The sequence below is a fragment of the Cheilinus undulatus genome, linkage group 15 (assembly GCF_018320785.1).
Source record: "Cheilinus undulatus linkage group 15, ASM1832078v1, whole genome shotgun sequence".
Classification (NCBI taxonomy): domain Eukaryota; kingdom Metazoa; phylum Chordata; class Actinopteri; order Labriformes; family Labridae; genus Cheilinus; species Cheilinus undulatus.
The window spans coordinates 48,235,949-48,254,695 of NC_054879.1; the positions used below are offsets into that span (position 1 = coordinate 48,235,949).

Consider the following 18,747-nt stretch of genomic DNA (forward strand, 5'->3'; position numbering starts at 1 on the left):
TCATGTGGCTCTTTGGTTGAGTAACACTGCTCTTTAGCACAGTCTCTATAGGAACTGTAAGTTTATCCATTTAGCTCCAAATCACCTTTTTTCAGGTTTGTGGTTCCCGCCTCTCCTGGAGCTCTGTGGCGCCCCCCAGAGGAGGCCCGCCTCACAGGCTGAGAACCATTAAGTTAGACAGGAGCCTAGCTACCTGGTACTAACAGGCTAACATTAGCCCAGTGGCTCTGCTGTACCTGTGAACACCTGCTACGGAGCTCTCTGATTGGACAGGGCTGCTGTTACCGTCACGTTTTGCGTGCATGCTCGCGCGTTTCTGAGTTATAAATGTGTGACGTCGTTTGGTTTTAATTCACTGAAACCCTCTGTGTTTGAGCGCCGTGATGACGTCACCCCCCCTCCCTCCACACTGGTCGGAGGTACGTTATTTCCTGCTGATCTGCTGTCGTCGTGGGTCGATACTACGCTGCTGTACCCTCCTCATCCTCTTCCTCCCCCTCCCCTCGCCCCGCCTGTTTCTCAGAATGAAAATTTAGTTTTTTTCTGACATTTTTGGCGGTTTTTCTCGTGTCTCGTCTGCTGGCTGTGTGATGTGAGCTGGAGACACAGGTAGCGGTCTCAACAACAAGCCGGGGATGTAAAAGAAGAGCAGAGGGAGCAAAGCAGAGAATCCGTGTCCCTGTTCCTCCTCCACCGCTGGGATCATGGTCCACCTGAAACCATGGCGAGTCCTGCTGCTGTTCACCGTGCTGTGCCAACCGGGGACGTCAGAGAAATACGGTAAGAGGATGAGAGGACGAGGAGATGCTCCTGTAGAGCTGATATTCTCACAGGTACATGATGTTTCTGACTCCGTTCATGAGGACAGCATCTTTAGAGGGCTCTAATGTGACTGACATCAGGGATCCTGCTGCTCTTTAACTCTGGATTCTCTCTAAAGTGTCAGTAATGTCAGAGATGTGGGCTCTGAGCTGAGGAAGAGCTGGAGGATGCACATTCATTCTTTTCCTCATTCACAGGAAAACAGAATCAAAAAGTCACCTGCAACTCAGAGCCAGCATCACATCTAGCAGATAAAACCTCCTTTTAATCAGAGCTACTGGTTTAATGAGCTGCTTGGTGCTTGAATTAAAGACTAGTGTGAAGATCAGAGTTCACTGATGTCCAGGACGGTGCATCTCTGATATCTGCTCTTTTATTTATTTATTTAAAGTGCAGCAGGAATGTTTTACCTCGGATATTTCCCTTTGGATGTTTTTAAAGGATGTAATTACATTCCTTGTACATTCCCTAGATCAGGGGTTCTCAACCTTGGGGTTGGGGACCCCATTGGGGATTGCGAGACACTGAGAGTGGGGTCACTAGATGCCTTAAAAAACTGAATATTTTTTAAAATTACACTGTTACCACTTTACACCAAATCTACCAAATTTGAACCCCTTTTCATCACTTTTTGACACTAATTTTGACAATATTTGCACATTTTTCCACTTAAAACCCATTTGTGTTAATTTTATACCTTTCCACCACTTTTTTCTGCCTGTTTTTGTCGCTTGTGAATCAATTCTTGACGCTGTCTGCCTAGGGCTGGGCAATTAATCACAAATTAGATTAAATCACAATATGGCCTGCTGCAGTTTTCAAACTGCAGAAGGTGCAATATTCCTTTAACCTGAAATGTGTGTCAAATTACCAGTTAAGAACTTTTTTGCAGCAGAGATGTTATGCTTTAAATATCATGCAGTCATTCTGGTGCCATATTTTTAGAAGTGTACAGAAAAACCCTGTTGTCTTCATTTTTGTGTGTTTATCTTATTAAATATAGGAATTATATAAAAATCATCATTCCTTTAATACAACAGTTCAGTTTAAATTTGCAAAATGAGAGAAAAATCATCACAATTAGACATTTTTTTAAAAATTGTTCTGCCCTAGTTTACTCTAATACTGTGTTTTAATAAAGAATTAACTATTACTTGTTTTTGTTGTCAAATGCGTGAGATGAGAAACTTAAGAAATAATCACATATTAAATATCAATTGCAATATTGGGTTAAAAAAACAATGGTAATTAGATTATTCTCCCAAATTGTTCAGCCCTATTTCTGCCGATGGTTGACCCATTATTGCCACTGTTAACAAATTTTTGCACCCTTTTTGGCCATTTTAACCACAATTATCCCATTTATGCCATTTTACATAAAGTTTTTCATCCCAGTCCACTTCATTTTCCCAATTTCTTGCACTTTAAAACCATTTAAGCAACTTTTTAAACCTTTTTACCACTTTTTGTGCCCGTTTTTATCATTTAAATCCATTTTGGTTGTTTTTGCCACTTCTAACCCATTTATGTTCTTTAAAAATACAATTTCAACATCTTTTACACCATTTTTTTCCCATTATTAACTAATTTAAACAATTTTTCACCCATTTTAAATATGTTTTTAACAAAAGTTGTTTTCATTTTTAGCAGGCAATTTACTACACAAATTAATAGATAGAGATATTTGTTCCTTTGATTAGAGTGGTTCAGGTTAAATATAAAATATGGTTTTCACAGCTTAACTTCTCAATGGACCATGGTTTTTCTGATCTCCATGGTCCCCTGGTTAGGCTGGGTCCCAGAAACCTCCTCCTTTATCCCCCTAATGGACGGCCTTGTCTCCACATGACTATTCTAGACTGTTCATGGCTGTTCAACCACCTTCAGGTGCAGTGGGAGTCTTTTATTTTGGGGGTTCCCTGTCTCTGGCACCTTTATTTTGGGGGTCCCCTGTCTCTGGCATCTTTATTTTGGGGGGTCCCCTGTCTCTGGCTCCTTTATTTTGGGGGTCCCTGGTCTCTGGCACCTTTATTTTGGGGGTCCCCTGTCTCTGGCACCTTTATTTTGGGGGTCCCCTGTCTCTGGCACCTTTATTTTGGGGGTCCCCTGTCTCTGGCACCTTTATTTTGGGGGTCCCCTGTCTCTGGCACCTTTATTTTGGGGGTCCCTGGTCTCTGGCACCTTTATTTTGGGGGTCCCCTGTCTCTGGCACCTTTATTTTGGGGGTCCCCTGTCTCTGGCTCCTTTATTTTGGGGGTCCCCTGTCTCTGGCACCTTTATTTTGGGGGTCCCTGGTCTCTGGTACCTTTATTTGGGGGTCCCCGGTCTCTGGTACCTTTATTTTGGGGGTCCCCGGTCTCTGGCACCTTTATTATGCAGGCCCCTGGTCTCTGGCACCTTTAATTTGGGGGTCCCTCGTTCCTGGCACCTTTGTTTTGGGGGTCCCCGATCTCTAGTACCTTTAATTTGGGGGTCCCTCGTTCCTGGCACCTTTGTTTTGGGGGTCCCCGATCTCTAGTACCTTTTTTTGGGGGTCTCTGGTGTCTGGCACCTTTATTATGGGGTACCCTGTAGGATGGAACCTTTATTTTTGGGTCCCCGGTCTGTGGCACCTTTAATTTGGGGGTTCCTCGTTCCTGGCACCTTTGTTTTGGGGGTTCCCGGTCTCTGGTACCTTTTTTTGGGGGGGTCCCCTGTCTCTGGCACCTTTATTTTGGGGGTCCCTGGTCTCTGGCACCTTTATTTTGGGGGTCCCCTGTCTCTGGCACCTTTATTTTGGGGGTCCCCTGTCTCTGGCACCTTTATTTTGGGGGTCCCTGGTCTCTGGCACCTTTATTTTGGGGGTCTCTGGTCTCTGGCACCTTTATTTTGGGGGTCCCCTGTCTCTGGCACCTTTATTTTGGGGGTCCCCTGTCTCTGGCACCTTTATTTTGGGGGTCCCCTGTCTCTGGCACCTTTATTTTGGGGGTCCCCTGTCTCTGGCACCTTTATTTTGGGGGTCCCCTGTCTCTGGCACCTTTATTTTGGGGGTCCCCTGTCTCTGGCTCCTTTATTTTGGGGGTCCCTGGTCTCTGGCACCTTTATTTTGGGGGTCTCTGGCTGAAAAGGTTGAGAGCCCCTGTCCCAGACTGATGCATTGAACCAGCTTAATTAGAAATCAATCCAGGGAATCAACCAGTGCGCTCACTGTTACTCCATCTGTCCTTTCAGACTTTCACACAAAGATGGCTTCTGTTTCCTCCTAAGGTTTCTCTGCAGACATCATGTCTAAATCTGTGAGTCTGACATGTGTAGGTGGGGTCAGGGAAGTGTTCAGTAATTCAGAGGGAGACTGAGAAAGGTCAACACCACTGAAGTATAGTTTAATAAAAAATTACATTAAACCGCACTACAGTCAGCGATGTAGGGTAACACTTTGTTTGAAGTTTTATGCATAAGACTGACATTATGCTGTCATAATCCCCACATGACACCTGTCATTAACATGAATAGGGCTTCATGAATGTTGCCATTGTCATTCGCTAAACCAGTGGTTTTCAACATTGGGGTCGGGACCTCCATGGGGGTCGCGAAATGCTGAGAGGGGGTCACAAGATGCCCTAAGAATATTTTAAATGATATTGTTGCCACTTTACACCAATTTTGCTCAATTTTAACCTGTTTTTTTTCACTTTTTCCCACTGATTTTGCCAATGTTAACACATATTTGCAACTTAAAACCCATTTTTTCCCATTTCACACCCTTTCCAACACTTTTTTTCTGCCTGTTTTTACCTCTTCTTAACCAAGTCTTGCCACTTTACACCTGTTGTTGGCTCTGTTGACCCATTATTGCCTCTATTAACCACTTTTTAGCACATTTTACACCCGTTTCAGTCACTATTTGATATGCTCATATTTGCCAGTTTAATCCATTTCTGCCAATTTCTGCCCATATTTCTCTCTTAGTTAAATCTTTTTTCCAGTTTATATCAATTTTTCATCCCATTTCACCAAATTTTCCACCCATTTTTTGCCAATTTAAAGTCATTTCAGCCACTTTTTAATTCCCCTTACCACTATCTATGCACGTTTTTGCTGCTTTAAGCAATTTTTTCCACTTTTTTGCTTATTTTTTGCCAACTTTATCACTTCTAACCAGTATCAGCTACTTTTAAAATCCAATTGCACCACCTTTTCCACCATTTTTGCCATTATTAACCTATTCTAACCATTTTAACCCATTTTATCTTTGTTTTTAACAAAAGCAATTTGAACCCCTTTTTAAGGAGACTGTCTACCACACAAATGAATAAAAAATATACTTGCTATTAATTTGTTAAGCACTGTAAATATTAGAGTTGTCTAAATAAACGCGTTAATGTGGATTAATCCATCATCATGATTAATCTGGTTAAAAATTTTAACAAAATTAAACCATCTACCGTGCAGATTGACTCAAAATCCCTAAAACGTCTCTGGCAATGCATTTTGGGTAGTTTGTCCAAGTAGGGTTGCCGTTGAGCACACCGCTGCACATGAGCAAATGGGCCGTTGATCCGGTAGTGACCAACCAACTCGATGTGGAAGACGCTGAACAGCACATTGACCCTCTAGATGAAACGCCATTAATATAGATTAAAAAATTAGGGATGCACCGAGTGATTGGCCAACTGATCGATCGACACCAATTTCCTTAATTTTGGGGGATCGGCGATCGGCCGATACTTAGATATCAAACCGATCTGATCCACCGATCTTATCTACCTCTACCTACTAAAGTGTGAAAAATGAAAGACTAAAGGAACTGATATAATTTAGTAGTTTGGACAGCAATGCTCTGAACTTTACACTTATATTTGAGAGAACTACCTCATGTGCAGTTAAAACAACACGTTTGTATTGTTTCACGGGTATTGTTCGATGTTTTTCCATAAAATAAGATTGGAACATTGAAGGTGTCAGTTATAAAAAAAAAAAAACATCCGTATCGGCCAAAATCAGAATCGGCGGGTCGGGCTCTTTAAAAATTGGTGATTGGCCAGAAAATTGCAATCGGTGCATCCCTATTAAAAATGAATGATATTTAATCATGATTACTTGAAATTAATCCACAGCAACCCTGTGATTAATCTGATTAAAATTTTTTATCATTTGACAGCACTAATATAGATATATATATATATATATATATATATATATATATATGTATATATGCCCATGTATGTATGTTCTTATACATACGTAGTGATTAATCGTTATGTATGTATAATCGTTAACACTATAGATGCTGGAGTTGGCAGGTTTCTTCCAAACTCCCGCCCCTAGTTGGACTAAAACACCGTCCCCATCCACTAAAACAATCAACAGTGAATGTAGGATGCTGATTCCTGCAGTAGTCTCGGACTATTTTACAGCCTCTGTGGTTATTATAAAGTCTGCATGGTGGGACGCCGCTCTGCAGATGTGGAGATTTCAGCACCATGGACAGGGACCACTGACGCTTCATCCATTAACGTCTCCCACATCCTCCATCTCTGTATCTGAGCGTACACTCCTATCATCCAGAAATCAGACCGTCTCTTCTCACAGAAACGATGTGACGTTTGTCACAGCTGACAGCTCAGCATGACGTTTCCTCTGAGGCCGACAGCTTGTTGCTATGACAGACACTGTGTGATAGGTCAACTGAGCTCCACTGCAGTATAACATAGCAGGATAAACATTTGATGTTTCTTTATTGTAGCTCCATGACTAAGATCACCAGATGTTTGTTCCAGAGAGGAAAATCAGAGTTTGATGACTAGGATTGACATTTAAAAACAACGCCCTGTCAGCTGATGTGAATGTCAGCGCCTCTGAAAGCCTCGGTGTGCTGCAGATGGAGATCCCTCATGGCTGGAACCAATGCATAAATATACATTTGTGTTTTCTGATGGAGCTGAAAAATATTTTAAAAAGCAACAAATAGCATCAAATCACACAAAACAACCATACCACAATATAACTCATAAAAACTATCACTAGACTGTAGTCAGGTTTAATTTGATAACAGAGTGGTTGTTTGAGACTGACTGAACCAGGAATAAACAAAGATGTTCTGTTAGTATTTGTTATTCAGAGCTCTTTGCATTAAGTGTAGCCCTGTTGTAAAGAACTGTTCCTAAATTTACCTCAGAAAGGTGCATGTGTGAACACATTTAGCAGTTTTTCACCCTGACTAATGGCTGAATTTTCCCTGTGCTTCTCCCCTCCCCCACACCACTGACAGAAATGAAAACTGCAGAAAGAACAAGCACTTCAGGAAGTTTTCAGGATTGCGTGTGGACTGCACAGTAATTTATCTTTAAAAGGTGCAGTGTGTAAAATAGGGGGAATATAAGGGGCATCTACCAGTCAAATTTTAACCCCTTAACACCTGTTGTTGCATATTTGATAGATACTTTTATGATACCTCTATCTAATCAATATGCCGAATAAATTACTCACAAAAACTTCTGAATACAATCTGATAAATGATGAAAATGCCCTCAAGTGGATTATCAGTTACCAAAAACACCCAATGAATAAAATGAGATACTAGAAATATATTTGTTAAATTTTATGGATTTTTTAAAATTACAGTAGAAAGTAAAATGAACATTTCAGTTCCAAAAAAAAATTTTTCTGGCTATTATTTGTGTTTTCAGGCTTTAAGGGGTTAAGATTGCATCACTCACTTTATTAATGATATATAAATTATTAATAATTGTAAGTAAGCTTTAAGCTAACTCTGGTACAATGCATCAAACGGAAACGTTTATATTTTTTTATTGTACATGGTCCCTTTACAAATAAACAAACAAATAAACAAATAAATAAATAAATAACTGTGGCAAGTAGACTAAAAAATGCATATCTGTTTATTTTATGCAAGATGCATAAATCCATGATAGCAGAGCCCCTGACAGGGATTTTCTCTATGTCTGAATAAAATGTTTAAAAATTAAACCATTTTATAAATTCAGGTGACTAAACATGTATTTAAACAGGCTTATGTTTAGGTGTATTGGTCCATTTTTACCAGATTTGTTCAGCTAAATGCTGTTAGGTTAAATATCTCACACTGCACCTTTAATTATTTTTTTTATTTTTTATTTTTTTGCCATGCACAAGAAATTGGAAGAAATGCATGAATGACAAAATATGTATTTTTTGTAAGTCTAAAGTAGAAATGGATTTTATTTTTCTCCGTTTAAAAATAGAAACAAAAAATGAGTTTTTCTTAACATCTTCACTTATTAATTTTGCTATTGCAGTTTAAGAATTTGGAGATTTCTTGAGTAAACAACTAAAATGAACTCATCATGAAACAGGCGTGTTTTTATGGAGAGATAATGAGGTAAATAAGTCAGGATCTCTAGAAAACCAATGGCATTTATTCATTATCAGACAAAAACAAAGTAAAATAGATGCTCCTGGTCCTCTTAGGCTTCCATATTTACAAAAGACAGAGTATTTTACTCAGATTATTAATTTTAGAGAACGTTGATAAAGTTTTCTGACTGTAGCTCTTCATGAAGCTGATCGATGAGCGGAACAGTAATAATAGTTTGGGATTTTTCTTTAGGTTTAGTTTTAGTTTTAGTTTTAGTTTTTATTTCTGTTTTTAAATTTCAGTTCAGTTTTTTATTAGTTTATATAAAGGGACAACCGATATTCAGGGCCGATATCAATACTGATTATTAGTTGTGACGTGACCGATAACTGATATTCAGTATTCAGACATTCAGTTCATTATTTTGTAAAGCTTAGTTTTATGTAGTTCCAGTTAGCTAAAATTGTTTTTACATTTTAATTTTAGTAATTTAGTTAGTTTGAGTTAACTGTGATAATCTTGCCGAGTAGCATTGTAAAACAAAGTCCTACTATTCAGCTGTAGTATGTAGAGCCTGATTTAATCCAATATACTATGTAAAATAGTATTTTTTATGTATTATTTTCTCTTTTCTCTAGTTAACATGGACATACAGAAACATCAGTGCTGCCTTGGTGCTCCGTTCTTTGTGTTTAAAGCAGAGTGGTCATTTTCAGCACTGGTCCACAGGAGACTTTTAGAAGGTAGTTTGAAATAAGGGAAAGCAAGAAAAAAAAATAAGATAATACATGTAATATTTTTTTTCTAAAAGCTTTAAACTGTGCTGCATTTTAGCTCAAAGATCATTACAAAGTTATGATCCTTTAACCGAGAAGGCTGATTCTCCACACCAGGTTTTGTTCATCAGAATGCATCGGCTACAGACAGTAAAATCAAAATCTGTTCTCTGGTTGAACAGTTTAAGAAAACGTACATGCTTTATCAGTGTTACCCCTACAAAAGTACAGACTTGTGGTAAAAACTGTCTCTTCATCTAAGGCAACCTGCTCTCTTTTGTTTTTATTGTTATTTACTGTAGTCGTGTTATACCTGAGATTTAATTTCCCACATTCACCAGTGGTTTTCATCCATTCATGTGCATATTTTTGTCTGCAGAAAGGACCCAAATGTTTCCTTCTGAGCTATGACCGGTGAGAAAAAGACTGCTGAAAGTATCCCTGTTTTATTCTGTCCATGTCCAGGCACTATCTGTTCCCTACCACCTGCTAATTCTCACGATGCGCCACATCCCAAGGCCATCCTCACTGCAGGAACAGCCGAAAATGAAATACATGTGACAAGCTGTAGCTTATTGGACGAGCCAGCTCATGAACTAATGCACATACTTCAAATGCAAAAAACGAAAAAGATGTAATAATGCTTATCAGATAGATCTGTTGGAGCATTTGAAGCGAGTTAAACCTTTTCCAGTGAAATCAAATGCCTACTTGTTGAGCTGCAGGTGTGACGCTGATGACTGGCTCCTCTCTGAGGGGGCTGTAAACGTCCTTGATTATATAAAGCTCTAATGGTTTGTAAGCGCAGTGAAGGTAGGCTCTGACAATAGCTGCATTTAAATCTAAACCTCTCCTCAGTGCATTTGAAGCTTATTACAGTGAGTAATCCAAGGTTAGGCTCCCTTTGTTTTGCTCTCATTTCAGCCTCTTCAGATGTGAATTACAGCAGTGGTTGCCATGGAACAGAGTGGAGAGATTTTACTCTGACTACCTGTCGGTTTTGTGTCTCTCTCTTTCAGGTTGCCTGTTTGAGAGAAAGCTGTGCACGAGGGATCAGTTCTGCTCGGATGGTGAGGAATGCACACACAGGTTCTGTAATTGCTCCAGCAAACATCGTGTCTCTATCAAACCTGCTTATAAAGTTTTATTAATCCTTTCCTTCGTCTACTGCAGCACAAAAACACACACAGACGGCTGCAAACTAAGATGCTGACACCAATAATGTCTATAAAAATACACAAACACACGTCAAAGATTTTTCCTCCCTTCACCTGCCCCTCTCAGTTTCCCCGTCTGTAGCCAAGCCCCTCCCCCGCTCCCCCAGTCTCCATAGTAACACTGACATCACGGTGAGGTCGACACCCCCTCAGTTGTTGTGCTAATACAGCGATGAGTCACTGACACACGCTTACGCACTTGTCTGTGGAAATTGCACTTACGCACACGCGCAGCCATTGGACAGGAGACAGGAGGGACTGGCGAGCACGCCGCAGACGCCGTGTTTGAGCACATCTGAGAGGCTGAGTTTGATTTGAAGTCTGAGCCCCGTCTCTCTGGCTGAAGCTTCAGCTGTAAACAATCAAGCTTGTTCTTGAATCACCAACAAATAGTAATTGGCCTCATTTGCAGCCTGTGGAAGAGGAAAGAACAGAGTGTGACTGCTGCAGCCTCCATGCACACACAGAAACGTCCACTAGAAACAACAGCAGCTACTGTGCCGGGTTTACATTAACAGCTTTCTGTGTTTGACTGCAGAAGACTGCAGGGAGCTGCAAGAAAACAAGAAAACATTCTGGGTCTTAATTAACTGTAATTTCATCAAAATGACTGATTCCCTCTGTCCTGATGAAGTAGGCATGGCACTGACTGATATCTGTCTGTTAACATAAATAACATTTAACTCCTTAGATGTCATGAATTATTCTACTTCTGCACGTTTATCTGCTTTGAATTATCTATTCATCAAAAAAGAAAGTATGCAAAAAAAATAAATAAAGCAATTTTACCAACTTAGATGAAGAATGGATGTTGTGACCTGCAGTTGCAGAACCTTTATGTAAACTGGAATATAAAGGCAATGATCTAGATCAGTGATACTCAACGCGTGGCTCTAGAGCCACGTGTGGCTCTTTATGTCTAAATTTGAAGTATTATTCCCCCAGAAAACTATAAAAAGGGGAAACTCAGAATTATCCATTGTAATTTGTTTCCCACACTTCTACAGCGGACTTTAATTGTCAACCTTTTTTTGTCTGTGTTTTTCCATTGCCCTTATTTGCAATTTTTGCCCTGTTTTGTCTTTTTTTATCCTGCTTTTGCAAATTGCTTTTTTTTACATTTTTTTTACATTTTTTGCCCATTGAAGGTGCCTCTTGCATTACGTGTCACTTTTTCCCATTTTCACCCACCTTTTTTCTGCTTTTTGCCAATTTTAGGTCTTTTTCACTCATTTTCTCCCACCTTTTCCAGTTGTTAGGATTTCTAACCAAGCGTTCATAAAGGATTAGAGGGCGTATTTATTAAGAAAGCCTTTTCAAACCGGACGTCTGTTTGAGGAAAAGCTGACAGCGATGCTGGGCCCTTTTATGTTTGTTTTGATGGTAGAGACATTTCTAGTAAAATTATTATTCAGAAGTCATTGGTAATAATTTCTGTCAAATCAGATCTAATTTGAGCCTCTTCCACAGTCCCCTGTTGATAGCTGACCACTGAGGTCAGCCTACAGACGGCTCTGTCTGTGACTGAGTGAGTGAGTGAGTGAGTGAGTGAGTGAGTGAGTGAGTGAGTGATGCTACTTTCAGGGCCCTACCATAACAGAGTTGGGTTTGGTTGGACTGAATGCTGTCAGTAATGGACGCCTCCACTGTGGTAACTAGAGCCATACATATAGAGGTCGATATGGGCGGGGTTTACTTGGACTATCAGCCCTCTAATGGCTGCCTCCACTGCTGAAAATATCTCACATATAGCTTTAGCACTGTGTTCTTTTTACTAGAACTGCACCATGTAATGGCGATGGCTGCTACTGGAGCGGTTAGCTCAGAATTAGCCATAGCGGCACTGTTGCCAGAAATCAACAGCATTCCTTTATTAAAGCAAGCGCAGAGAACAACACTGAAACTGCAACTGCAACATCTGAAAACTATGTTTTCACTCTTCTGCCGACCTGCTTCAGCATGAGTACGTGATAGTTACGGGGAAAGGGTTGGTTGCTGGGACTGGCTGCGTACAAGGCCTGCTAGTGGAGTGATTAGCGTGATCCATAAACTGGGTTTAAACCTAGTCTGGCTTACCTTTAATATGTGTATTTATTTTCCATAGTACTCTGCCTTTAAATGTTCTGAGTATCTTTCTCCTATCATGTGCAACTAAAACTCCCTCTTTACTGAGTAGATATAGTTGACAAACAAAAACATGAATATTGCAGTAAAAATGTGGGATAATGAGAATGAAGCTGGAAAAATGGTTCCATTTGCTGCAGATCATTTATGCTGACTGTGCTTTTTCATGGTCATTTGTCTTTAAAATGTTATCGGCCTCTGGCGTCCTTTAGATAAGAACTAAACAACAACGATCACAACAAAACAGACAACATACCGTAATATGCAACTATGGATTTCAATATTAGTGAGAAATGACCTGATTCTGCAAACTAACATGTGATCTTCCTCCTTATGACAGTGATCCCAGCTTATTCTGTAAGATCTTGTAATATTCCCCATAAGGCACACAGTCATGCATTCAGCTCTAATAATGTCAGCTTCACAGCCCAGCCTCCAGCAAAGCCCCGGACTTCAAGCTTCTTGTAGTTAAAGTTCTTTTCTTTCTCCACGCTGCCACCAGTGATTCACTAGATTGATTGCGTCTCGAGTGTTTTGCTGGGTTGTATATGGAGCACAGTGTATTTTAGGTGCTCTCAGCAGATGTTGTGTTTGTGTGTGACAGGCTGTGTTGCTGGCTCTTATTGCTTTGGTCGTGTTCCAGGTAGATTAGAAGTTTTCTCCTATTTTACCACCACTTAGAGACACTCAGAGGAGATTCTGCTGCTTGTTTTTGTTGACTTCCTGCTGCTTGCTCTTTTGCTTGTCTTTCTCTAGAGCCGACTGTAGAACAGATTTCTGGAGCTAAATAACTGAATCATGGCCGTGTTTATGTTGATGTTGTGGAGCGTGTCGAGTCTCTTGGAGTGGAATGCATTTGTTAAACAGAGTAAGGTCACTCCTTGGCATGGAGGTCTCTGTGCACAGGTGTAACACCCTGAACCTGTCCCCCAGCTGCTCCCTGAGGTGCTGACCATCTAGATAACAGTCGAATGTCCAGTGTACATCTGACAGGTCCTACAACAAAGCCATTCAGGGTGCCAGGCTTGTATGTATAGGCTGATGATATCTGCTCTGGATTATTAACATTACGAATAAGCTTCAAAAAACAAAGAATCTCCATTTAGTCAATTTTTTCTGCAGAAATTAACAGGTTTACAGCCAGTAATGTATGCTTTATTAGCGTTTGCTTGTAATAGACAAAAACTTTTCATCTGACTCTATTAAGCGCTTGATCAGGTCAGGCCCATACTCTCAATCAACTCAAACTCTGATGCGGCCAGCCCTGAAGCTTCAGCAAATTTCATCCACTCACAGTTCACCAAAGTGGGCCCTTTATCAAATGTTGTCCACTTATGCTACAGGATCAGCAGGTTAGCATTATTTTAATATAGAAAATCTGGCCAAAGTTGTACAGATGCTGTGTCAAACTGTAGTCTTGTAACCAACAACATTCACCAGCACTGAGGATCGAATCCCAGCAGTACTATGACTGCCGAAGTTAGCTTCTTTCTGCTATCCAAGGCTGCTGCGGCCATCTTTAAAACAGTCCTTATCTTTACTGTAGACTAGTTGATTTAATACAGTTATAAATTGTGTTTAATTGTTAGTGAAATTGCCTTAAAGCATCACTAATTAATTTAAATCCAAGCACGTTTATTTGCCACTGGCAAAGCAGAGAGTGATTCGGGGTTCCGTGTTTTGCTTCAGGACAAATCAACATGTGACTGTAGACGATTAGAGGTAGAGATGACCACCTCTACCTACTGAGCCACACATTTTCTTCATGGGCTCACACAATCTAAACCTACTGTACAGTACACTAGAATAGCTTAATTTCACTGTTTATTTGGCACTAATTTAACTGGATCATTTTTAAGTCATTGCCTTTCTCTCACACCGATCAGACCCCGTCTCTCTCTCTGAATGCGGCTGTAACACCAGTGTACAAAAATGATATCCACAGAAATAACCCAAGCTCCAGAAATAGTCCCAATCCAATCAAGGCATGCCGTCTCTCCATTCATCTTCAGTTCCTCCTCCATCCCTGCGTGTCCCTCTCCTCTTTGTCATCAGTCAGTCCTCCACCAGGAATCAGAGCCGCTGTATTTCTGCCAGTGCAGTCTGTGAACAGGGTTCAATATCCAGCATCCAATCATGTTATTGGCATTAGTGGTTTGTAATGTGCTTTGGGGTTTTGCTGACTTTGAATGAAATGTGTGCAGAAATTGTGCACAGTGTTGATTTTGCACCTTTGTTTCTCTCTCTAAAATCAGACTCTAGATCAACAACATTAACAGCAGGAGGAGCTGCAAAGCAGAAATAAAGCCAAACAAGTTGATCTACTTCCTTTTCAATACATTAAGTGCTAAAATAATCACTTTAACTGCGTCCTGCTCACACATTAATCCTCTCTAATCTGTTCCATATAACCATGCACAGTTCCCCCACTTGTAGCTGGTGGAGTGAAAGTCAGTGATGACTCATCAATGCAGTCTGCTTTATCCTGATTCCAAACACATCACAGTCCGACTGATCTCTTCAGAAATATCGCTCACGTATTGATCATGACAGCTGTGCAACAGAGTTAGTGATTTCTGCACTTTAGGATCTACTTTGTGAAGTCAGACTTGGCTTCATTCCCTGTGTGTAGTTTAAAAAGAGATAACAGTTGTACACCTGAATGCAGCGATAGAAGAATACAGCAGCTTCCTGCTCTGTGAGGCTTAAACTGATGCATCAGCTTGTTCTGCCAGATGAGCCGATGCATGAAATTGTGTAGGCGGAGGCTGACATGATGTCTAGAACTTATACTTTTTTATGTACTGTATCTGATATGAGAGCAGGTCACAGAAAATAAAATTGATTAGATGCTATTAAAATTTGATTGGCCCCGGAGCTACTGGCAGCTTGTCAACCACTTCAGGGGCTTTAACGTTCCCTCTCTGACGCTGGCAGAACCCTGTCAAGAGGAATTTGACAAGCAGTCAAAGCGTGTGGGCCGAGCTTCAGAAACCATGACTCACCACTGTGGGCTAGCGTGGCGTGGGCTAGAAGTATGGCAGATACAAAGAGCTGCTCTTCACCTCAAGGGCAGATTCATTCATGTTTGAGTAAAAGCACCATAAAAGACAAGAACAACTGTTTATCCATTGTTATGTTTTCTGTCACTGTAAGCTGTCATAGTATGAAAAGTCAGATATTACTACGAGCATTAGCGTCTTTGTTCCATTTCAGCCTTGAATGCATGACAAAGAGCCTGAAACTGAAACAGCAGCTCAGTGGAACAAAGTCTCAATGCTTTTGTTCTTAATCTGTTCTTTTGCCACAGTTAGCATGCAGAACAATCTGATGCTGAAATGCTGTGTTTGTTCCAGACGGACTGTTCGGTCAGTGTCGTAGCTCTAAGCAGGAGCAGATCCAGTTCCAGGTGACGGTTCCTGTTCTGAAGAGGATGCAGGAAGTCCTCAAGCAGCTAATGCTACAAGGTAAATCATCACTAAAATTACCTTTAATAAGGAAAACCCTTCAGAGTCAAAGCTCAGCCAGCGTGAAGTACTGTGTTTGCATGATAGCATTAAAAAGTTTGGTGTGAATTTAAAGCTCTGTTTTAGTTTTTATTTATGATAAAACAGGAAATATGATCATTTGAATTTTATATAAAATTATTTTTACACATGGGGTGCAGTGGTCCTTACCATACAGGACTGCTGGTGGTAATTTCGTCAGAATTATTACAATTTTAAGTCATTGTTTTAAAGAATTAAAATATATTTTTCTATTTTTACTATCTACTAATCATTCATTCTAGAGTGGAACTTTTAAAAATGGAAAAAAAAGCCCATTATGTCATAAATGTATTTTTCTACATTTAGCTTGGTTTTGCTCACTTGTAGATCTTTTGCACTCACACTCTGGGAATGCAAAGAACGCCAAATTATTCTCTGTTTACCTGCGTACAATAATTATTTTAAAGTTAGGTATTGTTTAAGGGACAATACACATTTATACATGTATATGTATTCTGCTCAGATCTATTCATTTTTAGCTTGATTTTTGTCAGTTTAACCCTTTTAAGTGTAAGTTAACATCTTCTTAGTTTCTCAGTCTTCATATGGCAACTTCATTTTTTTTTAAATAAAAAAGCAAATTTTAAAAATCCACATAATGTTTTATAATATCTTGTTTTTCCTTTGTGACACTGTAAATAATTGTGTTTAACTGGAAAAATCAATGTTAACAAAGGAGGTTTTTTTTCTCCCTCTGGTACCCTTTGTGCCAAAAATACACACTTTGTTGATATTTAAAAAAAAAAATGGTCCTCTTTCACGATTAATATTACCATGTATTTTATTTTTTGTTCATTTTTGCACAATTTTCAAAATTCTGTCCCAGCCACAAGAATCAGCCCAACATAAATAAAGTAAATCTCTTTATAGCGTTAATATCCCTGCCGTGTAAAAGTCCCCATTAAAACCCATTCAAACCACTTCTTTTGATCCGTATGCCATTAAGGCATGAATCATGCATTTCCTGGTTTCTGGGCTTCATTTGAGAGTTGGGGATTTACATTTGCACCTGGACCATTTTTTAACCCTGTGATGTCACTTCTACCATATATGGGCGAGGGCAGGAAATACATGTTTTTACCACCAGATTTCAGTGTTATACTGCCCTCTGCTCCCCTTCTCACTAACTCTCTGAGGTTTTGTTTAAGTGCAGATCAGTGTGTGAGTCTGTGAGTGTGTCTGTGCAATAATCAAAAAATAAGTTATCTAGTTTTCATGTAGTAACTTGCAAAAAAATCATTTTTGTGTGTTTTGCATCTAAAAATGCAGTGACATCATCAATGAAACATGGCATTTAAAGGGTTAAAAAAAATTGAATGAATGAGTATTTGACATTTATGATTAGGGCTGACCTTGAATGAGAAAAATATAATTCAATAACAGTAAAACAGTTTTAAAATGTGTGATATTTATAACATTTTTTCATCAAAAAATGTTGTTTGTTTACATTACAAATGCGACAATTAAAGGGTTAAAAGATATGACAATTATTGAGTATTTGGTATTTTTGTTAATGGCACAAGTTGAAGAAACAAGGAAAAAATTAAACAATTAAAAATAAACTAATATCACTTTTTTATTTACAGTAATAACCCCCCTGTGCATTTTTTGCACACTAGGAGGAAAATGAGGCAGCAGTTTGTAGAGAAACCAGATGGTTAATTTAGTTGTTTATTTATTTATTTATTGTTATTTCCCTTAGACTGTCTTAGTGTGTTTACTGATTTACTAGGTGTTATACATTTTATGTACTTGGTTCTTTATTCTTTTCTGTTTGTACTTTCTCTGTTCTCTTTTCTAAGCTCAGGGTGGGTGGGTTAAGGGAATTACTGTCGTTGGTTGTTATTGAAAATGTATAAATAAAAATTGAAAAAGTGATGATGCCTTTCAGAATAATTTCTAGTGCTACTGATTTTTAACTGCTGATACTGAGTGGAGCTCATACAGATGGATTTTAAACTGCAGACAGAAACACAGCTGCTTCCTCCCGGCTGCTCAGGAGTTCCCAGGAAGACGCTACGGGATGCTGGCCCGCCCCGGCTGCAGGGGGCTGGCTATTCATAGCTGCAAATGAAGGCTAGTTCTACCTAGCAGCACCTCCAATTCAGAAACCCTCCAAGAAATAACCAGCATAATACCTGACAATTTTCAGTAAAGAAAAGTAGCAGCACACCAAGTTATTTTATCTGGGATCTATGATTTAAGACAAATATAGATAATCAGCCTGGTGAAGATCTCAGCTCTGACAGACGACCTGTAGTCCATCAGCCTTTAGCTCAGCGTCACTGAAGGAAAGAGAGAGCAGAAAAAAACAAAGGAGCTTCAAAATGAAGCCACCCAGAAGCTGGAGGATGCTGATTACTACAGTTTCTTTCATGGGCTAGTAGCATGCATGCTAATCCTGCTTATTCTGAAGAGATAAGCTAAAAATAAATATAAAAGGGGAGGGGGTTGCAGACAGAACCGGATAACTCTGACCGAAAGGAACAATTTATAGTAGTTTGCAAAAGTCTGAAGTTTTTATTTTGACAAAAATCCAAAAGATTTAAGCAGAAGCCATGATGAAGACTTTACAGCTCTAACCCTCCTGGTTATGGTCTCTCTTCCTCTCACACTCCTCCCTCTCTCTGCTACTGTGGCTGTCTTTAATGGCCTTGTGTGTTTGTGTGTGTGTGTGTGTGTGTGTTTATGTGTGTGTAGGGCTTTCCTGGCAAGATGACATCACCCAGTATATTTTATCAAAGGAGCTGAAGAGAGTTCCCCACACCACCCAGCCCTATAAGCCAAACTCCTCTTCCTCCTCTTCCTCCTCCTCTCATTCCTCTCAGTAAGTACGCCTCAGTTACAGCGATGACATCTGACACAAAACAAATGAGTCAGCCCAAGGAATCAGATCGGTCCATTCAGTCCCCCTGAGTCACCAT

At 39.8% G+C, this 18,747-nt stretch overlaps 1 protein-coding gene across 1 annotated transcript in view; it reads left to right on the forward strand.

Moving 5' to 3' along the window:
• The first annotated feature begins 260 nt into the window (after positions 1-260).
• ptprna (protein tyrosine phosphatase receptor type Na) overlaps positions 261-18,747 on the forward strand; it is a 35,773-nt gene continuing 17,286 nt past the window's right edge. The window contains exons 1-4 of the mRNA XM_041807894.1: positions 261-780; positions 9,954-10,004; positions 15,632-15,742; positions 18,524-18,650. Of these exons, the coding sequence (XP_041663828.1) occupies positions 705-780; positions 9,954-10,004; positions 15,632-15,742; positions 18,524-18,650 (365 nt within the window). The 5' untranslated portion in view covers positions 261-704. The remainder of the gene's footprint in view (positions 781-9,953; positions 10,005-15,631; positions 15,743-18,523; positions 18,651-18,747) is intronic.